We start from the raw sequence: 26,985 nt of genomic DNA on the forward strand, positions 1-26,985 counted from the left end.
CTTACTAACTTGCTCTGTTTAAACCTGGGGCGAGGAATGGGGAGGTGGTAAAGGTTGCACTGGAGAGAATGTTGTGTGGATGGAGAGCCGGCTGAGCGGCGGGACACAAGGCCCCAAAGCGAGGGTGGTGGGCCAGTGACCGCCCGATAGAAAGAGGAAGATTAAGGAGAGCTGCTGGGGGCAGGTGGCGCTGCCCGTGCATCCACAGTAGGGGCTGGCGACGGGGGAGCCACCCACTGGGCCCTATTTGGGCCCGGCGACACCTCCACTTGGGCAATACTGGGGTAACCGAGGGGAAGTTGTTTCCCGAGCTGTAGAAAACCAGGACGTAAAATTGAATCCACCTGAGCCATGTAGGAAGATCAGAGAGGCGCTATGCCTCCCAGTCGGCGACACGATACAGCGCTGCAGAACTGACCCCGACGCAGCCGCCATAGCTGATACCACTGCCAGTCATGCGGCTCCGCCCCAGCGTTGCAGCGCGGGGCCGCGCACGCAAATACGCAGGCACGGGCGGGGGCACGCCCGGGAGTGCGCATGCGCACTGCGGCTGGCCCGCTCTCCGAGGAGCTTTCGATACTTTGGGGTCAAGTTTGAGGCAGTTGTAAGTGTACTGAGTTTAGTTTTGCTAATAATGGTATTCTACGTGTGTCAGCCTCGTATGGACTTCTGTAATGACTAATGGATATGTTTATGCCCTGAGCATTTGCTCTAGGACTTTTAAATGAAATCCCCAAACTCAGGATTACCTTATTTGGAGAAATTATTAGTGTTATTATGTTTAAAATGTAATAGATAGAGCGATATTTTACCTTTCACTTTGGGACTCGCACAGGATGTTTGCAGCTTTTGATACACACGGTAAGGGAAGCGTATAATAATAACTTCGTGTGTCTTATTTTTAATAAATAGTTTACAAAGCAAATCTGATGAGATTCTACCTTATATACCCATTAGAATGGCTCTGTTTTTTTTATTTAAAAAAACAGAAAATAAGTATTGGTGAAGATGTGTAGAAATTAGAAACCTTGTGCATAGCTGATAGGAATGTAAAATGATGTTGCAGCAATAGAAATAATTTGGTGGTTCCTCAACAAGTTAAACATTGACTTAACATATGATCCAGCAGTTGCACTCCTAGGTTTATGCCCAAAAGAGATGAAAGCAGGAACTCAAACAAATACTTGTACTTCAGTGTTCTATAGCAGCATTACTCACAAGTACCAAAAGGTGGAAACAACTCAAATGTTCATCTACAGATGGAGAGATAAAGAAAATGTGCTATGTACATATTGAAATGGAATATTATTCAGCCTGTAAAAGGAATGCGATTCGGATACATGCCACAACATGGATGAACCTTGAAAACATTATACCAAGTGAAATAAGCCAGACACAAAAGGACAAATAATTGTATGATTCCACTTACATGAGATATCTACAATTGGCAAATGCATAGAGACAGAAAGTAGGGTAGAAATTACCAGGGGCTAAGGGAAGAAGGGGGTTGGGAGGTTGTTGTTTAATGAGTACAGAGTTTCTGCTTAGATAGTGAAACATTTTTAGAAATGGACAGTGATGATGGTTGTACAACATTGTTAATAAGTGCCAGTGAACTGTACACTTAGTAAATTTTATATGTATTTTACCACAATTTAAAAAATACTAAAAAATGGAATTATTTCCTTTATGAAAGCCAAAACACAGATATCTTTTAATACTGAAGGCAGTGGTCCCAGCAGGTTGCTCTTTCCTCATGTAAAATTCAACAAAATAACCCAGTAGAAGCTTAAGTGCCATTAAACACTGGCCTTCCATTCATTGTAGTCTGCATCACGTTTAAGCAACTACGACTTATCTTTTATTTGTTCCAGGTAATGTAATCACCCTACTTCCAGGTAACTAAACTGTTTACTATCAAACGTCAGTTGCCAAAATCAGCTCTAAGCTATCATAGTGTTGTATTAATACCAGTGCCATCAACCAGAATGGTCCTACATGCCATTAGTTAACCAGATCGAATAGAGATTCTGAGTCATTTCTCCAAAGCCCGTAGATCTGCAGCTGAGAGTTGTATAAGTGAAATCCCTAAGGAGGACAAATGAGGATAGGCTGAGCTCTGATAGTCAATTCTTAGAAAATGCCTCTGTCTTTTGACCTGCCTTCCCCATGTAAGTTCTAGATAACCTTCCCTAGCCAGGTGAGAAGAGGGCAGTGTTACTAGGAAAGACCACTTGGAGATATGCCAGGGAAGGCTTTGAGTTCTACTCTTAGAACTCCATTTACTACTAGAAAATCTTACTGTACACCACCCCATGCTTTTGAGACAGCAAAAAATCAGAATATAATTATTTAAGAGTAATGATTAATAATAATAAGCAACTAATATTCATGGGATTCAGTAGGTGCCAAAAACTGTCATAAATTAATTCCAATAAAACTCAGTACTATCACTATCTGCTTTTGTCGACGAGGCTCAAAGAGGTAAGAAACCTGGCTCAAAGTCATAGTGCCAGTCAATTGTAGAACCTGGATTCACATGCTGGACTTGCCTCCAGAGCATAGGTTCTTAACTATTACCCACATTAACACAGGAGTGCACAGAAATAAAGCAAGGGCATGTCCCAACTCTTATTTCAAAAACAAAAGTCTGGAATTTGTACTGTGGGCCTTTAGAATCTCTATTAGGTGTTCCTGTTTTTCTTTAGTTTTCCCCAAGTCTCCTGCTATTAGTTCCTGATTTGTTCTTCCAACTATTCTACCAGTTTAAACAGGTAGATATCAGAAGCAACCTTCTGTATTCTGAATTTCACTGAGAACTGCAGCCTTCCCAGATTCATTATTAGAATGAGCCAGATTCTTCCAAACTTAACTCAAGTGCTATTTTATTTCAAGTGATTCAAATGCTTAGCTATTGTTGCTATTCCTTTCATCTTTATTTGTGTATAGGACAAGCAAAGGTTTTAGATTACTATATTTAGAGATCCCATCTGGTAGGCAAACTGTTGAACAAAAATGTTTTGTTCCTTTCATGTTACTATACTACTTTGAAATGTAATTAAGTTTCAGGATGATTATTCGCTTCTTTTGTGGTGGATCTTTTGCCCTATTGAAGGTGGGGGAATATTGTCACTGGAAGATTCCTATTCATGCATTCTTTTACTCTTTGTGTAGCTCCTAATTATTTTTTGTTGCTACTCATTTGCTTTCTGCCAACCTGTATGCCCCTCCTTTTGGTAATTTCAGTTCTAAACTTAAAAAAGCAAGTAGGCTGGGGCGTGGTGGCTCATGCCTGTAATCCCAACACTTTGGGAGGCCGAGGCGAGCAGATCACGAGGTCAGGAGATCGAGACCATCCTGGCTAACACGGTGAAACCCCGTCTCCACTAAAAAAATACAAAAAAATGAGCCAGGCATGGTGGCAGGTGCCTGTAGTCCCAGCTACTCAGGAGGCTGAGGCAGGAGAATGGTGTGAACCCAGGAAGCGGAGCTTGCAGTGAGCCAAGATCGCGCCACTGCACTCTAGCCTGGGTGACAGAGCAATACTCTTGTCTCAAAAAAAACAACAAAAAAGCAAGTAAACGAAATAAAAGAAAAAGAAAAAAGTCTCCTATTTTGCAGGGTTTCAATATCTATTAGGATCTAACGATATAAATGGCAAAGTCGGAGTTTAGTTTACTGTTCTTCAGTGTTTTGAGAAATGCTTTAGGCCACACTTGGTTTTCAAAACAGAAAAACAATTGAAAGTTCAGCCGTTAAGATTAGTATATTTTGCCTGGGTGCAGTGACTCACTGTAATCCCAGCACTTTGGGAGGCCAAGGCAGGCGGTTCACTTCAGGCCAGGAGTTTGAGACCAGCCTGGCCAACATGGCGAAAACCCATCTATACTAAAAATACAAAAAAAAAGTAGCCAGACATTGTGGCGCATGCCTGTAATCCCAGCTACTCGGGCGGCTGAAACACAAAAATTGATTGAACCCTGAGGCAGAGGTTGCAGTGAGCCAAGATCTCGCCACTGAACTCCAGCCTGGGTGACAGAGCAAGACTCTGTCTCAAAAAAGAACAAAAACAACGAACAAGATTAGTATACTTGGGGTTTTCAAATGATAACAGTTAAATGAAGTTGCATTAGTCATGCAGACAGTATACAGTTAACCAATTGTTGTTTGGCTCATTCTTAAGCATCAAGCCATATCCTCTCTATTGGTTAGTTTTCATCTGTTGCATCATTCAGAGACAGAGAGAGAAACACATATATATAAACAATACATACACATTGCACAAAATGCTTCAGCTTTAGGTAATTTAACATTTTTTCATAGATTAACAAAACGATTTCTTTCATACATTCCCCCTGTCCATTCATGAAAGAAAAACTAGAAAAAAACTTAAAAGTCTTGAATTCTTACAAAACAGCAAAACTATACTTTTTAAAAATGAGATTATAAATTTTAGTATAACCATTGCTTCAGTTCTGAGGGCCTTAATCTTTTTCAGTCCAGTCTTTCTAGATACAGATGTGGGTCGTTCCTCTACTTCACCTTACTACTAGATGTGCGTGGTCTCATTCTGTTTTTAGAGCAGATGGGTCACCTGGGGCATTGTGAGATGGACTGAGATGGCATTGGCATTAGGGGTAGGGGAATACATGAGCTCCTCAAACACAGACCAAATGCAGCCTTGGAGAATGGATAGTGATTACTCTGCTGGATTATTAACAGTCAACGTGATACACACCAAAGCAGTGTGTAGGCCCTAGAGGAGGACAGTGAACTTTCCTCCCTTGGGTTCAGGCTACAGGGTCGGTGTTTATGCTTGGACACCAGAACAATGTTCTTTGTGTTGCCATTTGTCTCCTCTTTTCTGGAAAATGGGTCTTCTTCCATTTGAGCACCTCTCATGACCAGTTCTCAAATTCCTAAATTACCCTCTGGAAACACTTCTTATTCAACTTCCACTCAGTGCTTATATGAGTCTCAGGAATCCCTCCTGCAATCTTCATATTTGTCTCTGTACTCTAGAACCTATTAATTTTTTCTTCTGTAACGAATTTTGAGACTTTTAAAATCCAAGGCAAGAATCAACAGCAACTCCTAATCAGGTTTTGGGCCCTTGAGGGCAGGGAAGTTCAAATCCTCCCATGAGATGAGGGGAAGTCGTTGCATTGCATACGTCTATTACAAAGAAAAGAAATGAAAGCCGAAAGAGTAATTTCCCTATGAAAACAGTCTGAATATCTACTGTATATTGCTACATTCTTTTAACAGAAGATAAGATAGGTAGTTATAAAAAATATTGAAGTAACGAAATGATAGGAGTTCCTGTTCCAGCTTTGGGGATGACAAGCTATGTAACATTAGACAGGCCATTTAGTCTCATTGGACATGTTTCTCCAATTGTGAAATAAGGGAGCAGGACTTGATGGAGAAGCCCCAGGTTCTATGATTCTGAGATCCTGAAAGAATTTAAATATGTGACATGTGCCACTCATTTATGAACATACCTCTGATATTTAACTCTGCTTATAAAATAATGGTTCAAAACTCTTAATTGCAGTATATAAACTTTTAGTTAGTAGTATGAGAAAGATCAGCACATGTGCTTCTCCTTCCTCCTTGTATGGCTGAGTTTAGCAGACTTAATCTCGTACTACTCTTTCTGTGATTACTTTTAAAAGCCAGGAATAAAAGTTTAAAAAGACCTTTAAAAAAAGATATTCAGAAAATATGAAGTCAATTTTTGCAATTTGAAAAGTGGAAGTGCACTTTATTCTGAAGTAGACTATTTTCAGGATGTGTCTGTGTATGTGCATATTTCTCTGTGTATATGTATTTATGAATATTTTCTATATATGTATAATTGGCATCAAGGTATGACAATGGATTTTCTTTTGTCATAACTATTATATGAAGAAAATCAAGAAGCTTTGAAAAATTTACCTTAGTTTATATTTGAAAGGCAAATTAATACATTTATTTTGTCTTATCGTATTTCCAAAGAATTTACTTTCTTATAGATTGATGGCAAAATGTCAGTCTTCGGGAGCAGATATTCTTTGTGTAGGTTAAAAATGGATGCAAGTGTATATACCCAAAAGTATTGAAAGCAGGGGCTCAAAGATATATTTGTACACTCATGCTCATAGCTGTGCTATTCACAATAACCAAGAGGTGGAAGCAACCCAAATGTCCATCAACAGATAAATGGGTAAATAAAATATTGTATATACATGTAATGGAATATTGTTCAGCCTTAAAAAGGAAAAACATCCTGTCACATGCTACAACATGGATGAATCTTGAGAACATTATGTTAAGTTGAATAAAGCAGTCACAAAAAGACAAATACTGTATGCTTTCCCTTATATGAAATATCTGAAGTAGTCAAATTCATAGAAAAAAAAAAAAAAGTATAATGGTGGTTACCAGGAGCTGGAGAGAAGAGGAAAAGGGGATTAGTACTTTAATGGATATAAATTTTCAGATTTGCAAGATGACAAAGTTCAGGAGATTTGTTTCATAACAATGTGAATATACTTAACACTACTGAACTGTACACTTAAAAATGGTAAGATCATTTTACATTATGTGCTTTTTATCACAATAGTAAAAGGATGCAAGTGACAAGAGAAGTTTAAAGCAATGATTATTCAAAATATTAGTTTGTCATTCATTATATATTTTCATTCATATGCATTTATTTAGTTTTCCTTCACAGGGGTTAACAGAATAAAATAATATAAGTGAAAACAAATATCTTTATTAGATACTCTTGCAAACCTGAAAACCCATACACAATTTCAAAATAATTGTAAGCAAAATCGTCATTGAGCTGTGGTAGAAGGTGCGATGGATTTGAGGTAGGAGAACCTAGGATTGAGTACTTTTCCTGCATGGCTAGCCCTGTGAACTACTAAATTTTAGTTGCCTTAATAGCAAGAACTGTTTTATTTCTTTGTATCCTCCCTAAAGGCCTAGCACAGTGTCTTAGATGTTACTTGTTGGAGTTAAATTATGCTTTTAATTGAGTTATATTTTGAATAGGAAGGATGAACAAAGAAGGAAGTGCTACACTGGCAACTACTTGTTACTCTGGCATGTAAGCAGTAACCAGAGGTGCACAGGTGACAGGCCACCTCTTGGAGAAAACCAGCCAAGGCCAGGGTCAGGATCACAATATTAGGACTGGTTTTCAGCTTAGTGTGGGAAGCAAAATTTTTGAAAATTGCAAAGCCCAATGTCAAATCTTGTAGTGAGAACCAAGCAAAGCTAGAACATGACCCTGAGCAAGAAATAACCAGATCATAAAAGACAAAGAAACAAAAGAACCATAATATAGGAAGGCTGGTAGCTTAAAGTGTGGCATATGTGATTGGAGTACCGAGGTCAGTCAGCCAATGAAGAAGAGACTGTGTACCATGGTAAGGCAATTAAATTGATGGTGACAATGGTAGGGGGTATTTATAGTGTCATTTAAGATTTAGCTTAAAGTTACAGACCCTCTCAAGTGAAAGGGAAATCAATATACACCGCATACACACACACACACACACACACACACACACACACACACAGAGTGCTCTGAATGCCCGCTAAAGGGTTTGTGAACCCACCAAAGCTAATGAGTGGACCCCTTGAAATCGGTGGATCTCAGAGTGTGACTCACCTACCTCGTACTTTTATACTTTTGAGGGCAGAAACACATAAAATTAATGGCCACAGGTCCGTTCCAATTCCCAACAAGGCAAAGCTTATGAGAGGTCCTGTGCTTTATGTCCTCAACTAAATCAAAGCAGTACTGTTTACCTGGTGCTAGCTACAACTGTCCAGTTTAATTGGTATAGTAAAAATAATTAATTTTTATGGTCGTTGTCTCAGAAATTTGTCTATTATATGTATCTATCAGTAAAAAGTTTTTAGAGCATCTCTTATAAATGTGTATTTTTTAATTTATAAATTACATGAATGCACTATTATAGCAATGCATTATGTGCATACTGAACATAGAAAAAAGTAGAAATGTAAAACAGGGAAGAAAAGTAAAATATAAACAAATTCTAATATTTTCTTTCTACATGCCCAAAGAACTGTCTTGTACACCCTTAAGGTGTAGTAATCCTATTTAGAAAATACTATTCTTTAGGTTAATTATGCATATCAAAGCATGGAAATAAAAGCAAGTAAGGTCATTTTGATAGGAATGCCTCATTTTAAGAAAGTATAATTTATATCTCAAAGTCTAAATTTACAAGATAGAGTCCATATAACTTATATCTCAATGAGTGTCTTTCTGTGACCTTCTTGCAGTCAAACCAGATATTTTTTTCATTTTCATTTCTCAGTGTCTACAATAGCATTCTTCACAGAGTTGTCTTTTTAAAAAGACGCTTTTACGGTGCATCTAATATAAGGATTGATACCCGTTTTCCTAAAACTCTTTAGGAACACACCTCTACTTATGTTCCCAGTTTTATATCTGGTGACATCCCGTCTTATATTCTACTCTTTTTACCATGTTGAATACCAACAGTGTTAAAAATGTGCTGTGCCACCTCCTGTCCCTTCACCTTTGCCCATTCTAATCTCAGCCAGGCGTGTAGCCCTCCTCTATTTACTTCTTCAACTGCCTACTCATTCTTCAGAACTAAGGTCTGCTGTTTCTTCCTTTGATCAGTCCTCTTCTACTGGCTGTTAGCAAGCTCAGCTACCACTAACATAGCCATTTGCACATTTGACTGTTTACTTTTCTGCCTTTCCCTCTTTATACCAACATTGTGGGCCTGAGAAACAATAATGTAAACAAAAATAAGGAGATTCTCTTTAGTGTTGGCTCTGTGCTAAGTCCTCAATCATTGTCTCACTTAAAAATAGGATGCAGGTATGTGTGTGTGTATGTGTGTTTGTAGAAATATTTTTTGCTTATTTTTTCTCATATTGCTTATTAATTTATGTTCACATGGTCATTATAGAATGCATAATACACAAAAGACATTCACAAATTATATTAACCACATCTGTCTCAATAAGAAAAGTATAAAAGACAAGCAATTTACTCAATAATTTAGATTAAAAAAAACACACTACACATCAGTGTTTGGAACCTTAGACAATCTCAGCCATTGCTTTAATATGTACAAATGACAGAATTTGAAAAACTGTTTATCCAGGTATTTTGTTTCTCTCTTCTAACAATTTGTATATTATTCTTGCTAGCATTAAAATCAAAATGGAAAAACATTAATAATATTTTATTTATGAAGACAAGTGAGTTGACTTTAATAAAAATATTGATTCATGTCTTGCTTTTCAGTAAGAAATACCACCCATGAAGTCTGCTGGCACTTGCTGCTAGTAATAATATAATTTCAAGAAAGCCAGAAAAAGTGCATACCTTCCCTTGAAAAAGTGTGAATTATTTATTTTTCTTAATAGAAAATGTAAAGTGCATCAGTGTTTGGCTGGTAACAATTTAACAGCATATTTTTACCTAGAAAATGGAAAACATCAAAAGGGCTTGTCATAAATTAATATAAACCATAATAATTTATCTCCCTTTCTATAGAGAATAGGCATATAATTTAAAATCTAAAAACAAAGGATTAGATAATAGATTACATTCAGCTTTCATTAATATAGCTATTCTTTCTTTTTTTAAAGAGAAACTTCACCTATGCTATACAGATTTCAGTCTTCCTCTTCTCCCCAAAAATGTATCCTATTTATGTAGGATTTTTACATCATGCAGATGGAGGTGATAGACAAAAAAGGTATTTTTCATGGTTATTGAAATCATCATATATACTAACAATTTCCTTCTCTTGCCACTCTTGTTAGAGAATAGTTGAGTTCGGTCACATGGCATGGTTAACACCTGGAAGTCACTCAAGGTAATAACTACCATGGATTTGTTGCTTATTCAGAGGAAACATATCAGAATGGAAGTAAAGAAGGCAAATTTTATGTCTCTTTTGACACACAAGGACTCAAATCTCATCATTGTCTTTACGTCATCCATTATATCAGTAAAAAGATCAAGCTGTCAATAAATATGTTCTTTGTCTTAAAAGAAACTTCTAGAAAATGTAAAAATGCACTGCAAATGAAATATCTTGATTATTTCAGTTCAAACAGGACATGATTTTCATTTTGACCCATGGCCCTGGCCATAAACACAACGTGCATGCATTTTTTTCTACAATTTGTGCTTTGTGTAGAGCACTAAGTTTCTCTCATAACATTATTCACCACACTTGTTCATTTCTCAGTATGGAAAAAAAAATACAGAGTGTAATATAAAAAGTTTAGCCATACTCTTTATACTGAATAGCAATCATTTAACTGTGTTCCACAGATCTCCAAGGCATTTTCAATAGTATCAATCTAAGAAGCTTCTCTAGGAATTTCTTTAAATCTGGTTTAATAATGACGACATTTTCATTTTGTCCCTATGACTATTCCTGTAGATTCTATGGCATTTAAAAGGTACATATGAGCTCAAAAAAAGAGACACAAATCTTGTAAAGATCAATTTTTTTTTTCATTTAAATAGTGGCCTATGTCACAAGTTAGAAAAAAAGTAAAGGTTTTTCTTTACATACAAAGCTTATGCTAATTATGGCAATTATTTTGGGATCTGTAACTTAAAATGAAGCCCTTTGAAGGCAGAACTGTAATTTGTAGCTATGGTTCTTGTTCTCAGAAGCTGTATGTGTTTTTAATTATTGTCTTTATTGACCAGTGATTGGCTAAATCCTTTTCTCAAAAGACATCACCACATTCCACATTACTATGTTCCTAGCTGTTCTGCTGACGTTTCTTGCCAGCTTCCCACGTTGTTTGAAGAAGTACTTACTGCATCTGTAAGAGTGTGTCTGTCAGGATCTTGCTATTCGCAGTTCATTCACTTAAACTCATTAAAGCCTTTAGGGTATTTTGTGCCTAGACCAGTGAAGATGTATTGTGATCAACATAATTTGAATTCAAGTGGATTAAAATCTCATTGTAAGGGATACAAAATCAGCAATAACTCACATGCCCAGATGTCTCATTCTAATGCCGAATTGTCCAGTATTCACCACTTGCCAATGTGAGCAGGAGAGGCTTAAAAAGTTTTTAATAATCTTTCCTTCCAGAGTAAAATCAGGAATCAGTTTCCCAGAGATTATGTGGAAATGAGGCAAACTTATCTTCACAGTGTCAGTCATCCTCAAAGTTCAACTAGATACCAAAAATTTAGTATCTATTACCTGATGATGGATAATTACCTGAGGATTAGTAATAGAAACTTTTCATCAAACTTAATCAAGTTCATTAAAATGTTACTAGCACTGGTAGATTTTCTGCTACCTTGAGCACTGTTACAGAAGGTAATTGATAAGTCTGTAATCTTGAAAAACTTGTTAGAAACTACTACAACTAACTAAAATCGTTCCTGTTTTTCCATTTCCATGATAGATATTTAACATTAGTAACAATAACAGTAGAGATAGGCTGGGTGCAGTGGCTCATGCCTATAATCCTAGCACTTTGGGAGGCTGAGGTCGGTGGATCACCTGAGGTCAGGGGTTCAAGACCAGCCTGGCCAACATGGTGAAACCCCATCTCTATCAAAAATATATATATATAAAAAAATTAGCTGAGCATGGTGGCGGGCGCTCTAATCCCAGCTACTTGGGAGGCTGAGACAGGAGAACCGCTTGAACCTGGGAGGTGGAGGTTGCAGTGAGCTGAGATTGTGCCATTGCATTCCAGCCTGGGGAATAAGAGCGAAACTCCATAACACACACACACACACACACACACACAGAGAGAAAAGAATAGTAACAATAACGGGAATGAATTTGTTCCTGGAAATCATCTGCTATTTGCAGAATCTGCATTTGTTTGTGAGGGAAAATACTCCAGTGATACATTTTATTGAATTATGGAACATAAAAATGGTAATATCACACAGCTTATGTAACTGCAGTCTTGTATTGTGGCCTTTAAAATACACTCAATATGCTCAGATACTTTTTGGGAATTTGAAAAAGGTCACTTTTCAGTGGTTTCTTCGTGTGATTCCACATTTTAAAAGGTGCAACCAGAATTTCCTTATTTGGTTCCATTATTTACTAATCTGCACATGATTTAGACTACCAAAATGGTACTTCTCTTAAATGTTAGTTATGTTTTTTGGGCTTCTACACTAGTATTTATATTTTTTGTCATTATCTACTACTACAATGTGTTATTCAGATGCTATGAGTACTTTGACTATGTATTGGTTGAATTCATTGAAAACTTTATCCAATGAAATAGTATAGAAAGTTCATAATTATAATGTATTATGCAAAATGAGAGATAAATCAGACTTTAGTTCGACCTTTAAGGAGTTTTACATTTAGTAAGGAGATATGAGATATACACCTATAATATAAGGTAATTAACAATAACTGATATAATAAGATCATAGTAATTTTTTTACAAGTTCAGAGGAGAGACTGTATTTCTAGCTGTGTAAATTCAGGGAAGGCATCTATCGAACAGATAATCACAGCTCTCTAAATACGATAATCAGAAATTCCCAGCCACTTGAGTCAACAGCACCTAGGAGCCTTCGGGCAGGGCTTAGAGCTGCTCTGTGTCCTCTTGTTTTACCGAAGTTTAGTATTTCCCTATGGGAAAGGAATGTACCCTACCAATGCACCCTTATGCCTCTCTACCTTGTTCTGGCTGCAGCTCATTTATTTCAAACCCTGTGTAAAGGGTTTTTTTTTTTTTTTTCTTTCTACGATTGATTTGGGATCTTTTGCTATAACAGCACGTTCTCTGTGATTTATTAGGCCTGTGTGACTTGGGTATAGTAAACTCGCAATAGACATGTACTGATTGAATGTTGAATGAGTGACTAGTGAGTGATTGAGTGAGAGAGTGAATGAGTGGGTGAGTGACCATCAGCTGGGAAACAAACCAGCCCAAGAAAAACAGCTGGGCTCTGACTATATTATGTCATGTAAATTTCAGAAGAACTCTTAGCATCATTCTTTGAACTCTATTGTAGTTATTCAATAAATTTTTGTTGGACATGATGTTCCTCAAAATCCTCAAGTTGTACACTCATATTACAGTATTTACATTGTTAGGGAAAGCTATCTCCTTGTAAAAGGGATAATCCTATTTCACTACTGCATAAATAGATCATTATGTAGTGTGTCCAACCGCTTTCCTAGAAATAACCCCTTCGAGGTTCAAAAAGGAACCAAAAGTGATTAGATTTTACAAATGTTATGCCACTTCTTACTACATATAGTATTCAACGAAAAGAAAATCCCAGAAGACAATTCTGTTTGCCCTATAGGCCTACTATCATAAAGTCTCATTGTTATAGCATCTACATTCTGGCATTTGTTTGTCAAAAATGGAGTGGAGGTAAAAGTATTCTTTTTGCCAGTTTATGTGATGCCATAAAGCAGCATTTTTCATTTTTCAACACTTATTAGCTCAGCTCCCCAGCTGTGTAGCACCACGCCCTGGTGTGAAATTGAGAGAGAGAACTCTGAAAAGTTTATATTGGCTTAAATTTATAGCTTTCTTTTGGGTGGGGGAAGGGATTTTTTAAAAGGACATTGTAATTTTGTGATGTTGTATTATAAAACCTCTATAATATGAAATAATATCTATGGGAATAATTATCAGTATATTGTGTTTGACTCCCCTAAAGCAATATTAATGGCTCTGTATTTAGAAGAAGAGTGAAGTAGGAAGTTTTTAATTAATTGTAAGTTAATTGACTGACCCGTTTAAGCACTTTTATATCCTGCAACGTGTACAGCTGAGTGTCTTGCATGAAAAATATGTTCAAATATGTGAGCCGTAGACAAAAATACAAGCTCAAACTCCACTTAAACAGTTGGATTTTGACAGAATTATTTGTATAATTGCTTTAAAACTTTATATCTCTTGTTTTCTGGAGAGCAATTTGAAAAAGACAAAATTAAATTGATTTCACTGAAGGTTTGGTATGGTCACCAGAAAATGGGTTAAAACAATTATTGTAGTATGATGTAGCACATTAAAATGAAATGACTGACTACAAGCTAAAAGTTTTAAGACAAACTTAATCCTTGGCTACTTCTTTCCTGCTCTCACACACACCCTAACATGTGACAAACAAGGCGGAGATTTTTAAAACATTTTAAAAACTACATCTTGAGTGAGACAGTACAAGTAAACTCAGATCAAACTCCTTATGTTTATGTTGTGTGAAAGGCTTAACTATCAACACAAAATCAGGTTTTTAGCTTTCTTCTAAGTAATACTTTATATTGGAAGTAGAGTGGACAAAGAAAGAGCCTTTACACATCCTAAACAAGCTTGAAAGAGATGCACAGATATCTTTCCAGCCAGGGTGCGAGGGAAGATCCGTGAGTCAAGACTTGCACGCTGCCCAGGCTGGCACTGACAGTACATAAATACCTTCCTGTACATACTATCAGAATGAACTGAAAGCAGCCTTAATTGGCTTGATGACTTTGCACATGTAAAATGCAAAGTAGCAGTTGCATATCTTCTAAAATAATCTTGGAATTCCAGGGCTATCTTCTATTCAGTGAGCTCTTTTAATCTCTGTAATCGTAATCTTATTCCAGATAGAAGACCAGGACATTGGACATTTCAGCAGGCATTTCAAAAAGTGACATTCAGCAGGCATTTAAAAAAGTGACAACACTAATTTTTATGCCAAGTGTAAGGATTATTCTTTAGAAATAAGTGAGACATCTTAAAGAGAGCTCATTGATGCCCAAATTCTATCTTTTCACCATGGTTGTGAGGTACAAGGAAAGGGCAGCAGCTGGAAAATGAGGCTGGTATACAGCCATTTACAGAGAAAGACTCATTTTGAGTACAAAGAACTGCATCTGGAAAGAGGATAAAGTGGTTTCACAGACAGCACCTGGTAGTTTGAACAATAGAAGAAAATAGGTACCATCACTCAAATAAAATCCACATGGGCAAAAGTTACACCTTGGACTTCTCGACCAGCGTTAATATGTAGCCCATATTTTTACTTGGGAAGACACAAACGACAGGCTAGGATTTAGAAATTCATCTCAGATCAGAGGCCTTTTTTCTATTTTCTATTTTTTTTTTAACATAGGAGTGACATGTTCATGTATGTAACAGGCTAGCTCTGGCACATAGAAATAACAATAAGAGTGAATGAGAGGCTATAAGAAGACACTTATTAGTAATCTTTTTCTGTCTTTTTTTTTTCTTTTGAGATGGAGTCTTGCTTTTTTGTCTAGGTTGGATTGCAATGGCTCTTTGCAACCTCCACCTCCAGGTTCAAGCGATTCTCCTGCCCCAGCCTTCCGAGTAGCTGGGACTACAGGCATGTGCCACCACACCCAGATAATTTTTATATTTTTATTAGATATGGGGGGTCTAACCATGTTGGCTAGGCTAGTCTCCAACTCCCGACCTCAGGTGATCAGCCCGCCTCAGCCTCCCAAAGTGCTGGAATGACAAGCGTGAGCCACCGCACCCAGCCCTTCAATAGACTGAGAAGTATGGGAGAGAGGGCAGATTAGAAAGGTTGAATGGTTTAGGACTTGGTTATCCATTTGACTTGGAGATGAGGTATAGGAAATAATCTAAAATGGCTATTTTAAAGTGTTCTGGTGAAGATATTAACAAGTATAAAGAAGCAAGTGTAGAATGAAGATAAGTAGTTTAACTTTTGGTGGGTTGTTTGAGGTGTTAATGGGAATTTGGTAACAGCTGTGAATTTTAGTCTAAAGCTCAGATTGGGGATAGAAATAAATTTTGGGAGTCATTAGCATATAGGAATCAGAGAAAACTACAGGAATTGAAAAATCATTTTGGGAGAAAATTTGTAGGAGAAGAAAAGATAACTTAGAAATCATTTTTTAAAACCCACATTTAAAAGCTAGATCAAAGAAGACAAATTAGTGAAAACCTCTCAGGAATTATGCAAGTAGAAGGAAATATGGTGAAATGTCATGAAAGCAATGGAGACAGTTGTTTTGAGATGTAGGTGAAAAACTATGGGGTGCTACAGAAGGATGAAATGAATCCATTGGATTTAGCAGGTAAGGGAGAGGTGACCAGAAAAGTTTCTGAGAGCAGGTTCAGTAGAAATGTGGGACTCGGGGTCAGATTGCAGTGACTCAAGTTGGGAATCTGGAATGAGAAAGTGTACACAGCAAGTGTAGTCTATTCCTTTAAATAGTTTACTTGTAAAGCGAAGAAACAGACAGGGCTGGAAAAAAAGGTATTTTAAAATATGGGGATGATGCTAACTTATTATAAACTGACAAAAGAAGCTGAAGGAAAAGAATAAACAGAACAATCACATGCAGGAACTCAAAGATGAAAGGGGAAGGGGGCCGGAGCCTGGAAGAGCAAGGCCATGCTGCTTCTAACACTAGAAAGGGAAGAATGGCTAAAGAAATAGAGGTAAATCTGAATGTGAGAATAAAGTACACCCTGCAATGACCATTTTCTAAGAATAAAATAGAAAGCAGATTAGACGCTTAAAAACATAGAGGTTTAAAGGAAAAGAGAACTGAGTAAGAATAGGGAATAATTGCTAATTCACTATAAATACAAACAGAATATTTAAAGGAGCTAATCAATATTGTCATTAAATTTGTACCAATAGCTTCTGGAAATAAAAGAAGAATGAACAATGTATTGATTCTGTTTTTGGAAATAGCAAGGCAGGAAGTCAAGGTGAGGTGGAGCTATTAATGAGACTGGCGAGGATGTAGTACTGTATTGGTTAAATAGGAAGAGAATTAAAGCCAGAAAAGGCAAATAGACAGGAAAAATGATGAAGTAAAAAAGCCTGTAGATCTTCAGTGGGGTCTCTGAGCCAATTTAGTGGGAATGAAGGAATAAGAGAGATGAAAGGACAAGAAATGACATATTAATACATTGAAAGTTAGTTATTTCAGAGGTAAGATATTATGATACAGAGTATGGTAGTGTGAGAAGGCCCCAGACTGTTAGGGTTTTAAGGGTGGGGAAGAGCAAGTATATTCTGTGTCCAAAGCCAAAGAAATGGGGACAGGCTGGAAGAGCGCTCATGAGGCCCAGAGAAAGGAGAGGTCCAGCTAAAAAGGAAGCAGTGACCTGTCTGGAACAGTAGCTGTGTGCTGAAATTTAAAAGAGAAAGATATCTGTATTTCTTTTTTAAACTGATAGACTGAGCTCATTACAGAAGAATTTGAAAACCTATTGCAGGATGAGAGCTTTTATCTAGTGGACAATTGGAAACCATAGCAAAATGTTAAGCAGCGGGATGCCATGAAGAAAGTGATGCTTTTGACACATTTACCTGGATGGAGACTGTGGAGGGATTTCATAGAAGAGGAGTCTATACCTTCAGAGTATCATCAAGAGGCTCAGAATGCAGGAGATGGGAGGTCTGAGCTTGGGAACAGTGACGTGAATCCAGACAGCCCCAGTTAACAGATGACAGGATCTCATGACAAATCGTATACAGGGGAGATACAGAAGGAAGAGTTAAAGTGTTTCTAATGTTTCCAGGCTGGGACACCAGAAAACTGTCTTTCTGTTAAGAGATGTGGGGAAATTAGAAAGGAGAGGGTGGGGGTGGAGAGAGGAAGCCGGGGAATCAGAAGATCTGCTCCGATGCTGCTTGTTTGTGTTATGAAAAAATAAATTTCTTATGAATCCACAGGATGTCAAAAGCTCATAAACAGAGTTATTATCATGTTGTTTTCTTTTATTAAAACTGATGTGTGACAGAGCAGTACACTGCTGAGAGATTGTCAGTAGCAGATATCAACCTGGTGTGAAGAAATCAGAAGTTAGATGCCTCGTTTGGTCATTTGGAGAAAAGAATTCTGGTGAACAGGCTCTGTTAATGATGTCCGTGTTCCAATTAAAAAACTTTTTTAATGGAGGATAATATGAAAAAGACCATTTAATCACACCTTGATTTTTTTTCAGTCACAGCTGCATATGGGTAGCAGGCACCATGCTGGGAGCACTACCTTTGATTGCAAAGCATAAAATTTTTACAGGCTTTTTTTCCCCTAATAAGTTAAAATTCGGGGTCTCCTCTATGTTGCATTTGGGTAGTAATCTGGGACAAAATATTTGAAAGTGTGTAAGTGGGCCTACTTCAAATATTTTTTGAAAATCATCTTTGATGGTTCCTAGTTACTTAGGTTGTGGAAAAAAGTAGATTAATGATTATTTTAAATGAACTTTACAGTGTAATAGATTTAAAATTGAGCTAGATAGATCTGTAGTAACTAAGAGTAATGAAAATATTTCTTGAATTGGTTGTTTCATAGCAGAAAAATGACAGCATTTTATTATATTTTTGGAGTTAATTTTTTTCTAAAATATTTCCTTTAACTTTATTTTTATAGAACGAGAACGTGTCTTTTAAGAGCATGCGGTTTTATAATTATGTGGAAGTATGCTACGCAAGGGAAAAAAGGCTCTTGCTGTACGTAAATTTTGCCCTAATTATTGGACCATCAAAAGTGCGAATAAATGTTGCCAGTATTGGCTTGTGTTTTCCTCTTGTGGAGTAAGATCCATAATTTTCCCCACATAGAGTGTGATTTTCGGAGTTTTTACTTTAGTTTTATATTTTGAATCTCTGATTCTTCAGGGATTTGAAGAGTCATTGAAATACCTTTTCTAATTATTTCTAGAATAAAGAGTAGTAGTAGTGGAGTAGTAATAGTCGATTTGTTTTCTAGGGCTGTATCAAATCACCAAAACTTGGGTAGCTTAAAAAAAGAAAAATTTATTCTCTCATAGTTCTGGAGGCTGGAAGTCTGAGAGCAAAATGTCAGCAGGGCCATCCTCCCTCCTAAGGCTCCAGGGAAGAATTCTTCCTTGCTTCTTCCAGCTTCTGGTGGCTCCTGGCAATACCTTGTGTTCTTTGATCTGTGGTAATATCACTCCAGTTTCTGCCTCTAGCTTTGCATGGCGTTCTCTGTATCTCCAGTTCTTCTGCATCTGTGTCTCTGTGCCCAAATCTCTCTCTCCTTTCTTCATAAGAACATCAGGCATTGGATTTAGTGCCCACCCTAAATTCAGGGTGATTTACACCTGAAATCCTTAACTAATCACATCTGAAAAGACCCTATTTCCGAACAAAGTGACCTTCTGAAGTTCTGGGCAAACATGAATTTTGGGAGGACAATGCTCCACCCATTAAAAGTAGTAGTAATCATGTGTTAGGCTTGTATTATTTTATGTTTTGAAAATAATCAGCCAGAACAGCTGTAGAGGGGAGGGCCTGCAAGGGTGAGTGGCCAAAAATGTGGAGGCTTCAGGATATAACACAGGAAGTGGTCTGGCAATAGAGCTGTCTCTCAGGCCTTGCATGTTCCATAGAGTATTCACCAGATGGACCCGCAGCAAGATCCTTGGCCTTGCATATGTCTTCCGAGATCCCCTGACATTTCTATATGTGGAAATATAGTCAGCAAGTTCTACCCTGATACCTAAACTGAGTTCACCACATACTAGACTAGACCAAAAAAGGGGTAAAATGAATGTAGAGCTTAGAAGCACACCAGTTTAGCCACTCATTCAAGTGTCATTGTTTTTCTTAACAAATATGCTAATAGCACCTAACACTTGTGTAGTATATGTTTACTCATCGAGCGTCACATGAATAAGCAAGGTGGAAAGGTGAACTGGGATTCAGAGATTTGTGAAAGAACATGGGGCTCATCAATGAGTACAGTGTTTCCTCAGCATCTGCTTGGTTCTAGGCTATGGCTAGGAGGTCTGTGAACCAGAAACAGATTAAAGGTTGGCTGATTACTGATCCAGTGGCCATTCATTATATCATATGTCTTACACAGTAGTGGCCATGAAGCGGGGCTCTGGGGTTGGAATCTCAGTTGTTCTATTTCTCTCTGAACCTCGGATGTTTCATATGTAGATTGGAAATGATAATAGTAACTACTTCATAGGCTTGTGGTAAAGATTTAAACAGTTTATGGAAGTACAGCATTTAGAACGGTGCCTGATACATAGCAAGTACTCAACAATATTCAGTTATTATTACTGATCTACACAAGGAAGTTTAGTTGAACAAGAATGTGTGTATCTTCCTTAACCTCAAAAAGGCGATTATTATCAATACTAACATATTTGCATAGTGCTTGCAATTTGCAGTTATTTTCATATGATCCTTTTAAAAACCATTTGATTTAATCAATACAGTTATAGGTTAAAAAAACTGTACTTCAGAGAAGTCAAGTGACTTACTTAGGTACATTGAGTTAGTAACAGTTCTGGACTGAAATCTGTGTTGTCAATCCTATAAGCCACTCCTTATATATTAGGAGAGAGGGAAAAAAGTTGGTGAATATACAGTAACTCTATCCTAAGCTCAGTGATATGGAAATTGAACTGAGAAGCATCTTATGACATGGAAGATGAACTGATTTCAAAGTCAGAAAACTTGCATTTTGGCTTCTTCTCTGACATTTGAGCTGGAAAATGATGTCCGTGCTTTTGCAAAGTCAACTGACTATTAATGAGACAAATCCTCACTCCTCAGGTCCATGTGATATGTTTCAAATGGTAGAGCTCTGAGCTATTAACATGCAAATCCTTCATTCACTTGCTAAGTTTGTATTTTCTGGAAAACGGCAGAGTCTGGCTTGTGGAGCAAACATATTTGTATAATGTGCTGGTTGCCATGTGTTTGGGAGAGGTTCCCATGCATTGCTGTTGACGCAACAAGGATGGAGCTTTTAAATGTTGATACTATGAAAATGTAATGTGATTGGACTTGGACAAGTGCCTAAACAGACCACCCATCATATTATTTTGCTGCCAAGCAAATTCAATTGAAGGGCTTTGAAGTTTCTTGATAGCGAATAATTCACCTTTCATTTTAAATGCATGCTGAGTTGTACTGAAATATTCATGCTGAAAAGTACTTTTTGTTGCATATTTTTTCAAAGAACTTTCCCTTTTTTCACTTTTATTTTTAGGATTTACTTTGAAAAAAAAAATCCTACCTTGTTGAGGGAAAGAGAATACTTGGTTTTAGGTGTACCATGAGATTTAATCAGTGTTTGAAGGTGATCTCTCAGAAGAATGACCTACTTTGTGACCTTTCCTGTGTTTGTTCACCAGATCTAGTGACTGGAATTTGCCTTATTCCATTACTTCTTGCCCTGCTAGATACTCTTCCATATTCAGAGGAAATTCTCCCGCTGGAGACTAGCATTTTACCTGGCATATAGCAGGCATTTAATACAGCTTGATCATTTGAATTGTATGTCCCATCTCAGTAACACAGGTAGTTCTGGGTCTTAGCTCCCTTCTTAATTTAACTGTGCCCCTGACTACTGAGAAGAAAGTTTCTGTTTTGAGAGCATCCCCATTACTCTCACACTTGCCTTCCCCCACACTGAGAACCCTGATTTCCTGAGTGACAGCTCATACTAAGATTTACCAGAGCCACCTGCTCCAAGAAGTACAGTTGTGACTGGAGTGTAGAGGGTGTGAGAGCAACTAAGCAACCGTTATTTGGGAAATACTACAAAATCATATCTTCACAATTGCTTACAGTAACTCACAGCTAGAGAAGCACATCATTAGTTTCTCAGTTGGAAGTCTTCTTATGGCAGCACATGATCTCTTTCGCCCTTGAACTCCCTAGAGCTTTTTTCTTTACTATCTTTTCTTATTAGGCAGTTTTTGCATAGTGGTTAAACATGTGGATTTTAGAACCACATTGCCGGGGTTTGAACGGCTTTACCACTTACTGTGTGATCACAGGCAAGTTACTTTCCTTTTTTTCCTGCTTCAATTTTCTTATCATAATTCTTATTATGAACCTAATAACGTTACCTAATAAATAGGACTTAATGTGAGATTAAATAAAGTACATATTTATATAACTATAAAACAAAATCTAGCATAAGTACTCAATACGTTGTAGCCATTATTGGTCACAACTTCCAAACAGCCCTTAATCTCCCACCACTACAATAAAATCTCTGCTGTTGAATTCCCACAAACATGCAGTCTTAGGGGTACAGAAGGGATGCTGAACAAAGTTCAGAAGCAAAGGAAAAATTTAGGTCTCAAGAAATCTCAGAATAGAAGCCATCATTCATGTCCCTGACATTCACTGGAAATAAAAGGGGTAAAGTACTGATAATTTTCTTAATTGGTGATTCCAAACTTTACATGCACAGAATCTCTTGGTGAGCCTATTAATATGTGAAATATTTGATATGTTTGAAGTGGGGCCCAATGAGGTACATTTGAAGCAGAGTCTCAAATGAGTGAATGATGCAAATAGTCCACAGATCACATTTTGAGAAAGCTTTTCTAGATTTTGATAAGGTACCGCTCTTCTCTTGCTCCTTCATTCATTTGATATTTGTTCTGAATACCTGCGATGAGCAAGAAATATCATGCCTGGAGCTTTGCAGGCTCCAAAATGAATTAAACACTGTCTTTGTTTTCAAGAAACCAAAAATATGGTGAGGAAGATATGTCACACATATTTTTTAATTTTGTAAGGAAATGAACGAAATGCACTACGTATTTTATGTAGCTGAGCAGTGTGATTAGAGGGCAAAACTTGATCAGTGGGGTTAACATAAGAATGGACTCCCTAAACTCACAAGGGACACATTCAAGAATCTTGATTTAAGAAAATGAATCATAATATTTTAATAAAATGGACCTAGAATAAACTATAAGATCTAAAAAGTTTTCTATACTAGAAATGTGAGAATGTAAGCAGGGAAGGTTTGGAAATACCCGTCAAAGCGGACCCTCAATTAGCATAACTATTTTCTTACTTCATCTTTAACAGTTGAGTCAGCGTTTGCTCCCAAAGTATAACCATGAAGGACTTTTCCTTCCCTGTGTGCATAAATGATTCCGTTCCTAAACCCAACACCAGGAAAATCCTGAGGAGAAAGTGTCGCATCCAAAAGTCATGTACAGTAGGATGGTGCTGTTTCTGGCAGCCTCATTGTAACAATTAAAATAGAATAAACCTTTTAATTTCTTCTTCTACCATTATATCCTCAGCTCTTTGATGAAAGTCTTATTTACCCTTGCAACCTGTTCATTTGCAAGTCACTGTGAAAGTGAAATTACTGGCTGGGCTCAGTAGCTCACACCTATAATCCCAGCACTTTGGAAGGCTGTCGCGGGTGGGTCACCTGAGGTCAGGAGTTCGAGACCAGCCTGGCCAACATGGTGAAACCCCATCTCTACTAAAAATACAAAAATGAGCCCGACGTGGTGGTGCGCACCTGTAGTCCCAGACACTCAGGAGGCTGAGGTAGCAGAATCGTTTGCACCTGGGAAGTGGAGGTTGCAGTCAGCTGAGATTGCGCTACTGCACTCCAGCCTGGGAAACAGAGTAAGACCCTGTCTCAACAACAACAACAACAAGAACAACAACAACAACAACAACAACAAAGAAAGTGAAATTACTGATTTTAACAATCATTGTGTTAAAATGATGATTGACATTTTTCTGATTGGGGCGTCAGGCAGTATCTAATTTAACTATAAAACTTGAAGTGGAAATTCAGATAACTGAGTGACCTGTGTAAGGGCAAGTAGCTGAGTGGTAACAGGTCTCAGTGTCTCAAATCCAGGATTACTGATTCATTATTCTTTTTAATAAGGTCAGTGGGCTCCAAACATAATGGTGAGGAAGATATGTCACACATATTTTTTAATTTTGTAAGGAAATGAACGAAATGCACTACGTATTTTATGTAGCTGAGCAGTGTGATTAGAGGGCAAAACTTGATCAGTGGGGTTAACATAAGAATGGACTCCCTAAACTCACAAGGGACACATTCAAGAATCTTGATTTAAGAAAATGAATCATAATATTTTAATAAAATGGACCTAGAATAAACTATAAGATCTAAAAAGTTTTCTATACTAGAAATGTGAGAATGTAAGCAGGGAAGGTTTGGAAATACCCGTCAAAGCGGACCCTCAATTAGCATAACTATTTTCTTACTTCATCTTTAACAGTTGAGTCAGCGTTTGCTCCCAAAGTATAACCATGAAGGACTTTTCCTTCCCTGTGTGCATAAATGATTCCGTTCCTAAACCCAACACCAGGAAAATCCTGAGGAGAAAGTGTCGCATCCAAAAGTCATGTACAGTAGGATGGTGCTGTTTCTGGCAGCCTCATTGTAACAATTAAAATAGAATAAACCTTTTAATTTCTTCTTCTACCATTATATCCTCAGCTCTTTGATGAAAGTCTTATTTACCCTTGCAACCTGTTCATTTGCAAGTCACTGTGAAAGTGAAATTACTGGCTGGGCTCAGTAGCTCACACCTATAATCCCAGCACTTTGGAAGGCTGTCGCGGGTGGGTCACCTGAGGTCAGGAGTTCGAGACCAGCCTGGCCAACATGGTGAAACCCCATCTCTACTAAAAATACAAAAATGAGCCCGACGTGGTGGTGCGCACCTGTAGTCCCAGACACTCAGGAGGCTGAGGTAGCAGAATCGTTTGCACCTGGGAAGTGGAGGTTGCAGTCAGCTGAGATTGCGCTAGTGCACTCCAGCCTGGGAAACAGAGTAAGACCCTGTCTCAACAACAACAACAACAAGAACAACAACAACAACAACAACAACAAAGAAAGTGAAATTACTGATTTTAACAATCATTGTGTTAAAATGATGATTGACATTTTTCTGATTGGGGCGTCAGGCAGTATCTAATTTAACTATAAAACTTGAAGTGGAAATTCAGATAACTGAGTGACCTGTGTAAGGGCAAGTAGCTGAGTGGTAACAGGTCTCAGTGTCTCAAATCCAGGATTACTGATTCATTATTCTTTTTAATAAGGTCAGTGGGCTCCAAACATATTTATGATCATGCATCCCTACTAGTAAAACAAAATAAACATTTTGAGCCAGTCCTTCCAACATCTTTGTACTTATGTGTAAAATGTTTAAGTGTGCTACTAACTAGTATATTAATCAGATTATACAATATATTTTAAAAATACATTTTTAAAGGGCAAAATTGAAAATAAATAGTATACAGAAGATGTAGAAATTTTTTCATCTCCCTGCTTTGGAGCAAGGCCACTCAGACTTTTATCTTAGTAGGACAAAATGATTTATGTCATTTATGTCAGGGAAATAAAAAGTCCTTAATGATTATAAGCAAGGGGTAACATACTTCCATCCCTAGTGCCTTATTTCCACAACACCTTGGTCCAGGAATGTTTATTAGATGACTGGCTCAGGACTCATTTCTGCACATTTTTTTTTCACTGTAGTTTTTTTGTTGTTGTTAAGTTATACCACTCCAGTTTGATAAAAGAAAAGATTAAGACCTTTATTTATGAAACTCAGAAGGTAAATTTTATGCTGTGTATTGAAAAGGGCATTTTTTTCTCTAAATACCACACATATCTATTTCATCTCTCTTTAATTCCTGGGAGAGCTGATGAAAGAGAGCTGTTTTTCTCCTTAGGAATTTCCTTCGGATTATTCTTATTTCAGTACACTAATCTTCTGTTTTTAAGTTTCTTCTACAGAAATTACACATATCTCAAAGCCAGAGGATTTTTATTTCTAATTTTCAAAGGGTAGCAGAAGGAAAGGAATGCCTTTAGACCTAAGATCTTGTTTCCAAAGGAGTCCTTAGAAGTAACAGGGAAGGCTTGGAGTTTGGTAATGAAGGAGGTAGTGGGAGTGGGTGGAGGGAAAAGTAGATATCAATATAAGCAGATTATCTCTAATGTTTTACAGAATGTTAAGAGTCTTTATAAACACAAACTGCAAGGAACCTGGGATCTGACAGCTGTGGGAGGAATGCCTGTGAGGAAAAAGGAGGAACAGAAGGTGTGGTTGCTAATTTCCAAACAAACAAAAAAAAGAGATGTCAGCCATTTTAATGGGAAAAATAAAGCCCCACAGGATGATAGATGACAGAGCACGACTAGCCAGCATTCAAAATGCTGGGACCAAATATCTTTCATGAAACACTCAGACACAGATCTTTAGTGTATGTTTCCCTGAGTTGGTAGAGAAAGAGAATGGATTGATCCCATGTTTCATCAAAGATGCTGGAGTTAGACTGGAAAGTGAAGGAATAATTAGCTTGTGGAAATATCCATTAAACAGATAACCTTATACTTGTTCACTCAGACCCCAGAGAGAGCCAGGTAAAAATTTCCATCTTTTTCTCTCTCTCTACATAAACACATAAACAAATTATAGTAGGTAGGTCATGGGAGATTACTGAATTGCACTGTTTAATTTTCTGAATTTACAACTGGGAGAGAAAAGCCTTCCTTTCAGAATCCTTGATGAGTGAGCTGATGGCAGTGACAGCACTTACCTTGACTTGTGTAAACAAATAGGACTGATGGGTGGCAGCTAGTCCTGACTCATACAGGTTTTGCACCATCAAAGGTTTATATCCTCTAAAATAAAAGTGACAAGAAAGAGAGTGAACTATCAGAATAATTCCTCCCAGCTGCAAGATTTGGAGCTAGGCACTGTCAAAGGCAAAGTGTGCCTGATCCAGTTAAGAACTCTCTCATTCTTTATGGAATTTGAGTATTAAATGAAGCCCCAAGATTTCTGGGTTCAGATTCCAATTGTTTACTAACTAAAATAAAAGAACCCACAAAACTGTTCAGGAGGCTTTGTGCTTCAAATCATTCTTACCAAACATGTTGATGAGTTAAGTATAAATTAATCAGAAACATATGGTTCAAATTTCTGTGAAAATCCACAGAGTATATTAAGGGAATTAAAGGGAAATGTGTTAGGCCAAACATATTTAAGAATTTGACAAAACTGAAATCTACCAAAATAGTTTAACATGTTCTGGTGCGTCTATTCCAGTTTATTATTTTTTAATAGTGTGTTTTCTCAAATGCCTTCAACTGCATTTTTGTGTGATGTGATAAATCCATAAATAATTATAACATATAATAA

General features: G+C 37.4%; 1 protein-coding gene and 1 long non-coding RNA gene across 5 annotated transcripts in view; one reads left to right on the top strand and one right to left on the bottom strand.

The window, feature by feature from the left end:
- Positions 1-495, bottom strand: part of LYPLAL1 (lysophospholipase-like 1) — a 42,975-nt gene extending 42,480 nt beyond the window's left edge. For 3 of the 4 annotated variants that reach the window (XM_011987370.1, XM_011987368.1, XM_011987367.1), the window contains exon 1: positions 345-495. In XM_011987370.1, coding sequence (XP_011842760.1) covers positions 345-435 — 91 coding nt within the window. In that variant the 5' untranslated portion in view covers positions 436-495. The other variant, XM_011987369.1, reaches the window with a different exon arrangement.
- LOC105544784 lies at positions 365-25,881 on the top strand. The gene is made up of 3 exons (XR_001006819.1): positions 365-861; positions 18,411-18,490; positions 25,789-25,881. It is a non-coding gene; the product is annotated as an uncharacterized LOC105544784 (long non-coding RNA).
- The last annotated feature ends 1,104 nt before the right edge of the window (positions 25,882-26,985 follow it).

The sequence above is a fragment of the Mandrillus leucophaeus genome, unplaced genomic scaffold, assembly GCF_000951045.1.
Source record: "Mandrillus leucophaeus isolate KB7577 unplaced genomic scaffold, Mleu.le_1.0 Scaffold309, whole genome shotgun sequence".
Taxonomy (NCBI): domain Eukaryota; kingdom Metazoa; phylum Chordata; class Mammalia; order Primates; family Cercopithecidae; genus Mandrillus; species Mandrillus leucophaeus.